This window comes from Trachurus japonicus, chromosome 15, assembly GCF_045865225.1.
Source record: "Trachurus japonicus isolate A0001 chromosome 15, Traja_1.0".
NCBI lineage: Eukaryota > Metazoa > Chordata > Actinopteri > Carangiformes > Carangidae > Trachurus > Trachurus japonicus.
Window position 1 is genome coordinate 8,276,287 of NC_140921.1, and position 9,027 is coordinate 8,285,313.

At 38.0% G+C, this 9,027-nt stretch overlaps 1 protein-coding gene across 1 annotated transcript in view; it reads right to left on the minus strand.

The window, feature by feature from the left end:
• Positions 1-1,593: 1,593 nt before the first annotated feature.
• LOC146973147 (G protein-coupled receptor 4-like) overlaps positions 1,594-9,027 on the minus strand; it is a 21,944-nt gene continuing 14,510 nt past the window's right edge. Inside the window, exons 2-4 of the mRNA XM_085799070.1 lie at positions 2,542-2,734; positions 2,218-2,405; positions 1,594-2,119 (exon numbers count right to left, since the gene is read on the minus strand). Coding sequence (XP_085655196.1) covers positions 1,594-2,119; positions 2,218-2,405; positions 2,542-2,721 — 894 coding nt within the window. The 5' untranslated portion in view covers positions 2,722-2,734. The remainder of the gene's footprint in view (positions 2,120-2,217; positions 2,406-2,541; positions 2,735-9,027) is intronic.

Sequence of the window (9,027 nt, forward strand, 5' to 3'; positions counted from 1 at the left end):
ACCACAGCGGCCAGGCGATGACCAAATACCTGTAATACACAGACACACACATCGTCTTTGTGGAGCATCTGAATTATAATGAAATGAAATGTTCAGACAGAGAAAGTTAGACACACACTCAGTAGACTGATAGCTACATTTCCAGGGAAACACACACCATGAAGCAAACGTTGGCCACCGCACCATAAATGTATGTAAAACGAAGGATTTCTCCGATGATGAAATTCTCAGGTTTTGCCACATAAAAGATCAGGGAGCAGAGTTGAATGAGATCAGAAATGAGAAGGTTGATGATGTAGATCGGAGCCACCTGACCATCTCTGACCTGTAGGAAAACATTGAGAAGAGTAAACACAGTGGCTGGAAACATATTGTGAGCTGATGACATGTTTTTATCTTGTTCTGCTGAAAACTGCACTCATATGAATTTGTCATCAAACTCTTCATCATGAACTAAGTTCTCACCTGAGAGTACAGTTGATAGATGGCCACTAGGGTCAGTGGCAGGCCGATACTGATGATGATGATCTTCAATGTGGGACAAGAGCACAACCTGGATTAGTTTCTTTTAGCACAGTCTGTTGTTTCTCCTTTAAATCCTCACAGTCTGATAATGTGAAATTGAGCAACACTGCATGATAAGTCATGAGGGAGGTCCTTAATGATGTGATCTCTGCTTCATCTAATCTTCATCACTGAGGAAGTCAGATGTGGTTTTCTATTGCTGCGAGTCACATTCATGTTATAAACTAACTTGCTATATATAAACTGTATTTGTGTCTTGCTTCTCTGTGTCTGTGTCTTCCTGTGTTCTTTTAATGTAGTTTAGTTTATTTCGGTCTTGACATGGCACCTCATTGTACAATAGGAATTAAAGCTCAACATAAATACAGCAGCCTGACAAGGTCTAAGAAAAAGCACGAGAACAGAAAATCAAAGTAAACAATAAGTAAATAAAGAAAGTGTACATTTAGACCGAAATGTTGTAGGTTAGTTTATTTTGCCTATCCTATCATAAATCAGGTTATATTAAAAACTATGCAATCTTCCTTTTATCAGCAAACAAACAAAGTCAAAAAAGAAGAAAGAGGAGAAAAAAGCTCTTTAGCGTAACAGACACCACAGTTCATTTTATTGTAGTTAGAATAAAACTCATATTTAATGGTGCCATGATGACAAAATATAGTGAGACTGATCAAATTTAAAATTGATAAAAGAAAGCCTTACCAAAAAGTTGTATGTTTTTTAGTTTATTAATAAAAACAATAATGTTCAATGAACTTACAACAAAAACTACAGCTCTAGTTGGAAACTCATTATAACTGTGCAAAAGTTAAACAAGCAGAAAACAAACAAAGATGTAAAAATGAGAGATGTGGTTATAATGGCAGAGTGATCAAGCTACTGATTATATCAGCTATTAAAGTGATGACTTGATAATATAATAATTAGCATCAACTTTTAATTGACAAAAAGAGAAAACATAACTTTGTGTTACAGTGACGTGATGTTGAAAGTCAAGTCAAAGGACAACAGTATCTGATTTGTTCCTGTACATTTCTTCCTCCATTTTTCCTGCCTGTAAGCTCAAGTTCAAGTAGCTGTTGTCAAGCTGGTATCATTCATGCTGATGTCACTGTCACTGTTCATCTTGCAACGACACACAAAGGCCAAAAACTTGTCTGCAGCTCCTTTCCTACTGAAAACATAGAGAAACAAGTCTGCAAGAGGACTGAGCTTCGCCAAACTGTCAGCAACATATGGGAAAGTATCATGATTCTTTGCTTCTTCTACAAGGAACATAATGATGAGTGGCAGGAACAACAGTGTGTAAATGAGTTGCACCAAAACCAAAATGGCCACAATTCGTCGTTTTTCATCAGGAGGGACACTGATGGCTGCAGACAGAGCTTTAATGGTCCCAGACAGGGAGAAGATGAACAGAGGGAGGGGGAGGAGGAAGAAGACACTTATGATGATATGCATGGCCCCATAATGATCAAAACTGAAGGGTAAAACGAAGGGAAGAGGAAGGATCCAGACCACGACAGAGACCACCACAGAGGTCTTGATGTTTCTTCTGAAGCGGTACCACAGCGGCCAGGCGATGACCAAATACCTGTAATACACAGACACACACATCGTCTTTGTGGAGCATCTGAATTATGATGAAATAAAATGTTCAGACAGAGAAAAGCTACACACAGCTATAGCTACCTTTCCAGGGCGATGCACACCATGAAGCAAACACTGGCCATCAGACCATACACGTAAATTAAATTGGAGATGTTTGCGGTCGTGTAATTCTCAGGTTTTGCCACATCAATGATCATGGTGCAAAACTGAATGAGGTCAGAAATGAGAAGATTGATGATGTAGATCGGAGCCACCTGACCATCTCTGACCTGCAGGAAAACATTGAGAAGAGTAAACACAGTTTGGAAACATGTTGTGAGCTGATGACATGTTTTCATCTTGTTCTGCTAAGAACTGCACTCGTGAATTTTTCATCAGTCATTCAGTCATGAACTGAGTTCTCACCTGAGTATAAAGTCCATAGATGGCCACTAGGGTCAGTGGGAGGCCGATACTGGTGATGATGCACGTCACTACGTTCACAATGAATAAAACTTTCCCACTTATGTCGGTTTGATTGTACTCGATGTTTCTGTTATTGTAGCTTTTGTCCAGTGAGGAGTTGTTAATGTAGAAATCTTCCATCTTCCTATAAAATCTGTTGTTAGACAGAAGAGCATGTATTTCAATTTAGACTTCACATCGTTCAGTGACAGTAAAGTTGTGAGGTGAATCTGGCACTCGGGTCTAATGAGCAATCCTGCTGGTGTGTTGAATTAACAGCTTTGTCTTCTCAGTAGAAAATACTTCAGCTATACTCACTGTTGATGTGGTGATTCTGGTCATAATGATTATATTATCAAGATAATATATTATTATGGAGAGAGGACTATCAGCATTTTTTCTTTTTTATACTTTATTGCAGGATTGCACAAGTCGTTGTTTCATGTTCCATTACACATGTTTCTTTTTAGCCATTGGAGCGATCCCACAAAATGTATAGGCTATTTTGTCGTGAAAAACATTTAAAAAAATGAAAAAGTTCATGGTGACATAAAAAAAAAAAAAATTTAAAAGAAAAGGGACAAAGACAGTAAAATAAAGAAATAAGCATACAATAAAATAAAATATATGCATACATACATGTACTCATATACTATATATATACACTCTAGGCTATGCATGCAGCATTGAGCTTTTGCTACAGGATATTGACTGCGATGATGAATTTAAGTTTCTTATATCGTTACATTGATTTCCTACCAAAGCATCAACACGGTATAACTACACTTGAGTGTTATTTTAATTAATCCAGCATCCAGCACAAAAATCAAGTTGATGATATTAAAGGCAAGATAGAGGAAAAAAGACACTAACTGTAGTTTACTGTCCACCTACAGTCAGTGGTCGTCAGTAACGTTACAGCTTTACTGAATGACATTAGAAATAGATTGAGAAAAATAACGTGACAAAACGTTACCTTTGAAAGCTGGTGGAAAACAACCTGGATAATCCTCTTCACAGTTTTCTCGTCTGTGTCAGTCTGGTCTTGTCTAATGCAACAATTTGCAACTTGTGTCATGAAGGCGATTTGTCATCAAATTTCTGCTTCTTCTTATCTCTGCCTCTCAGGAAGTGAACAGAGATGTTTTCTTTTTTATATTCCGGAGGTCAATTTTGGTTAAAAAAATCTTAAAGAAATTGATTTCCCTGAACACAGCCTGCAAATTGGCAGTTCCAACATCAGCACGATATGTTAAAAAAGAAAAAAAAAGGTTACTAATGTTGAGAGAATGAAGTTGTAAATTTACAAGAATAAAGTCATAATATGAGGAGAATTTAGTGGCAATTTTATGAGAAAAAAGCAGGGACTTCCTCCAAGTCTGACTTGTTCCTTCTGCAGAATAGATGCATTTTCTTGCATATTCTTTTCAAAGTCCGGATACGGACAGATAGATAGAAGCTTTATTGTCATTGTAAAAGAATACAACAAAATTGCCAGTGTCAACAAATGTAAACAAATATATATACACAAAATTACATACACACACAACCAATCTGGCCAGCAGGGAAATAACTAAATAACTAAAATATATGAATAGGCTAAAAATAACAGTGCAATGGCAAAGTGCAAAAGTGCATCAGTGAATCAGTGATTTCGGTGCAGGGAGTGTATGGCCTTTGGGAAGAAGCTGTTCAAAAGTCTGATGACAATGTGGAGCCACACATATCCACTCTTCACCAGCTTTGAGATGAGGAAGAGTTCATGGAATCGCTGGTCAAAGTGGGAGGGGGAGCCAGTTCAAGTTCAAATGTGTTTAAGTGCAGATACAGTCCTGGCCTGGTGTGTTTCTTTTAGCAGAAGCTGTTGTTTCTCCTCTGCATTTGCACAGTTTTGATGCAGCAATGTTGCCTAATATGTTATGAAAGAGGTTACTGGTGAGGATGTGATCTTTGCTACTAAGGAAGAGAGAGGAGGTGATAAATAGAAATGATTGTGAAAGTAGTTGGGTGCATGACCTCTCAGACTGTATTAACCTTTTAAAGTTGGTTTTATTGGTTCATAAATGATTTGCTAAACAAACAAAAATCTCATGGTGAATAACATCAAACAAACTACATGTTGTTTAGTTTATTAAGAAATTATATAGAAAATTACAGAGAATAAAAAAATATGCCATTGATAAGAAGGAAGAAAGAAAAACATACAGAACAGACAAAAATACAGATGTTAAGAGTTAGAGATTTGTGGCTATAGTGATCCTGCTGGTTATCTCAGCTTTTACTAATACACACATAAACTTTAGCAATTTATGTACATGTTTTGAACCCCATCGTCTCTTCTTGCCTGCATCTCTTCTTCTATTTTTCTTTCTTTACATATTTCTACCTGGAGAAACTGTGTATAGATAGATGATGATCAACTGTGGGGTTGGTGTGCTGAACAGAGTAATTGCATTAAAAAATATTAGTAAAGGCATACTAAGAGAATGGAACAAAAACAGAACACAAAACAGAAAATATCCAGTTACAGACCAGGATTACAGGATGAAATGAAGGCAATGGAGGATAAGTGAATTTATTGCTTCTTTTCAAGCTGATTGTGGTTTGGTCAGTTTGTCTTATTTGCCTCCTTTACTTCCTCTGTTTTTTCCTCCTTCTGTCTCTCTGTCTAACAACCTGTGATCATGCTGCTGGTCTGCTGGTATCAGTGTCACTGTCCATCCTGCAACAACACACTGAGGCCAAAAACTTGTCTGTGGTTCCTTTCCTTAACAAAATATACAAAAATAAATCTGCAAGAGGACTGAGCTTTATGAAAAGAAAAGAGAGATACCAGAGGTCCGTGTTATACCTGACTTTTCTTACAAGGATCAAAATGATGGTCGGCAGGAACAACAGTGTGTAAATGAGTAGCACCAAAACCAAAATGGCCACAATTCTACGTTTTTCAGCAGGAGGGACACTAGTGGCTGCAGACAGAGCTTTAATGGTCCCAAACAGGAAGAATATGAAGAGAGGGAGGGGAAGGAGGAGGAAGACAGCATAGATGATTTCCCTGGACTTTTCAGAAAAACTGAAACCGACGACGAGGTTAAGGACAAGAATAATGACCCAGACCACGACAGAGACCACAACAGAAGTCTTGATGTTTCGTCTGAAGCGGTACCACAGCGGCCAGGCGACGACCAGATACCTGTAATACACAGACACACAGATCGTCTTTGTGGATGAAATAAAATACACACACAGTGTACAATAAAATGATAGCTACCTTTCCAGGGCGATACACATCATGAAGCCAATGCTGGTCGTCAGTCCAAAAAAGTAAATCTTATCATTGATTCCTTTAAATGAGGGAATTTTCATGTCAGTGTCAGGTTTGGCCACTTCAGCGGTAAGGCAGCAGAGCTGAATGAGGTCAGAAATTAGAAGGTTGAGGATGAAGATCGGAGGAACGTGATCATTTTTGACCTGCCGGAAAATAATGAGAAGATTAAACAAAGTAAACAGTAAACACATGTTAGATGCCCTGAAGATGTTTTTCTTCTCAAACCTCTTGTAATGGTCAGGGCTGAGCAATTTTGGGCAAAATTAGGCAAATCTGAGTAACAAGAGACCTATCCTGCGTGTCATTCCCCTTCCTCTGCCTCTCATTTCCTGACTCTCTCAACTATCCTGTACATGAAAGGCAAAAAGCCCCTAAAAACAACCCCTGACACCACCACCATTCTTACACTGACTGCAATTGTGTAAGCGAGGAGGCTCCATTCGCCCCGTAACAAGTTACAAGTCATTTATCTAACATCACAATTATAATGAAGCTGTTTAATGCAGGTAAAAATGAAACATAAGATAAATGTCCTGCATAGTTCTTCTCCTCTCTGATCTATAACGGTGTATAACGGTGCGTTATACTTAACAATGGTCTGGCAACCGACTGCAGGAATTATTTTCTGTTTTTGCAATTCATATCTTTGGACACAAGATGGTGGTATTCTGTGCATTCTCCACTGCTTAACATACCTTACCTTAAATTTTGTGGAGGACGGTCTGAAAATGCAGTGTAGCAAATTTGGTACAAGGGTTTCTAAACTACTTGGATATATTTTGGGGTGAAAGTTGCAAAACTGTAGCACATACAGTTGTTTTTTGTTTTTTGGGGGGAATATTCAATTTTTTTTTTTTTTTTTTTTTTTTACAGTAAACGCTTATTATGCCCCCCAATTAGATTGACCTAATTATTTTATTTTTATTTTTCTGACCCTAACCAAGAACCTTTAAACCTAATCAAGTAGTGTTACTGCCTAAACCTATCCATGTATGCCCTCAACCAACAGACCAACATCCTCCACAGACTCCAGACTTTAACACAGACATAAGACATGCAGTGAATAAGTAAAAGAAAGAACAAATGTACAAATATCAGTCAAAATGTTCTCACCAGTGAGTAAACTCCATAGATGGCCGCAAGGGTCAAAGGGAGACCAAGACAGATGACAATCCACTGCACCACATACACGATGGCTTCTTTGAAGAGACGATCAGTGCTGGGGTTGATGATATAGTAGTGGATGATGCAGCCATTGTAACTTCTGTTCAGTGATGTGTTGGTGATGTACAAATCTTCCATCTTCCAGTGAAACCTGACATTTGAGGGATCGTTAAGTGGCTCAATATGAACTTCACGTGTCAGAGACCACACTATCTGTTCACACAAATATGGTAAAACTATGATAAAGAAATAATCTTATAGTGATCCAGCATTTTAGCAACAATCTCAGTTCACTGGTCTTAAGAGAGGTGAAAAAACATCAACTACCCGGTAGAGATGACTGTACAGCTTCAGTCCAGCCCCTTGTTATGTATCAAAAACTTAACAGTATTGATTCAAAAGGTTATAGCCTACATGTGAGATACGTGCAACAGAAACTTTACCTTTGAAAGCTGCTGGATCACAACCTGCATGAGTTTCTTTGAGCAGAGTCTGTTGTTTCTCCTCTGAATCCAAACACTATAATAACATGAAACTGAACAAACTAGCATGATATGAAGGAGGTTCTTCATGATGTGACCTCTGCTGATGAGGAAAAGAGAGCTGGTTATCTATACAAATTTATGAAAACTATGCAGGTGTGTAGAGTGTTGTTTCAGAATCAACTTTATTGTCCTTTGCAGGAAATTTTCCTTCAACAGCAGTGTCACATAAGCTGCAAACACAATTCTAACATAAAACATAGATAACATGGGAACATAAAAAATAGCCAAACAGTCAGCACAGACACTGTTTCACCGTCGCATTATTGCACATTAATTTGTTTGTGTTGGTTCATCCCTGTGTGACATGCAAAACCAGTGTAAACAGAATGTTGACATTTATTTAAAATAAACAAGCAGTATGTCACTTAGTTTATTGAGAAACAATGTAGAAAAAATATAACAAAGAAAAAAACAGGTATGATTGAATCCTATTTATAACCTGTATAACTTCATATCTACCTGTATTTCCCTCTCTCCTTCTTTCTCTGTCTATGGAGCGACTGCCTATAAGTTGACATCATTCTGCTGATATGTCTGTCACTGTTGATGCGTGTTCCTGTCGAGGGCAGTTTTTCGGCAAGCAGTCTCTGCATTTGCCTCTAAAACAACTCACTCTCGTAACGTTCCACTACCAAGAAAACCAAGAAATCCCATTAGCCTCTGTAGCGTAGCTCTGAGCAGCTTGTGGCTCTGCTCCGCCGTTCTAAGAGTAGCTTGCACCGACAATTAAAGGTAACAAACCTACTCTACTAAAACTATAGGGATTATGGCAATGGGCCAATTTGCCCAAAATTTTGAACTATCCCTTTAAATGTGTTGGTGTGTTTGCATTTGGCAGTGTGTTGAGCCCTCAGGGCCATTGTAATCTTCAGCCATCTTGAGTCGTTTCCTCTCTTATTGGTCACAGTGACCAGAGATAACAGCATGTATTTTAATGTCAGAGGTGCTACATGTTTACTTTAATTTTACTTAAACAACTTGCACCTTCACCCATGTACCATGTGATTTCAGTGGCCATACTCAGTCATTTTGAGTAATTTGCCTTGTGAAAATACGAACAAACAACAAACTCATTGATGCAAAAAGTAACTGTTTTCTCGTGTGTGTGTCAGTCTGGTCTTGCCCGGTGGAAAACTGGTGGAAAACAACCTGGATATTCTTCTTGACTGTTTTATCGTCTGTGTCAGTCTGGTCTTGTCTAATGCACCAGTTTGCAACTTATGTCATGAAGGTGGTTTGTCTAAGTAATTGACATGTTTATAATGCATATCTGAATCTAATGTTATTACAATAATTTAGTGCTTTCTGTAACATTATCAGTTAATAATGAAAGCCCAGGAGACAGCTTAGAAGAATTCTCATCTTTACTCTGGCTGTAGTGCAACTGTGAATCATCATATATATATATAT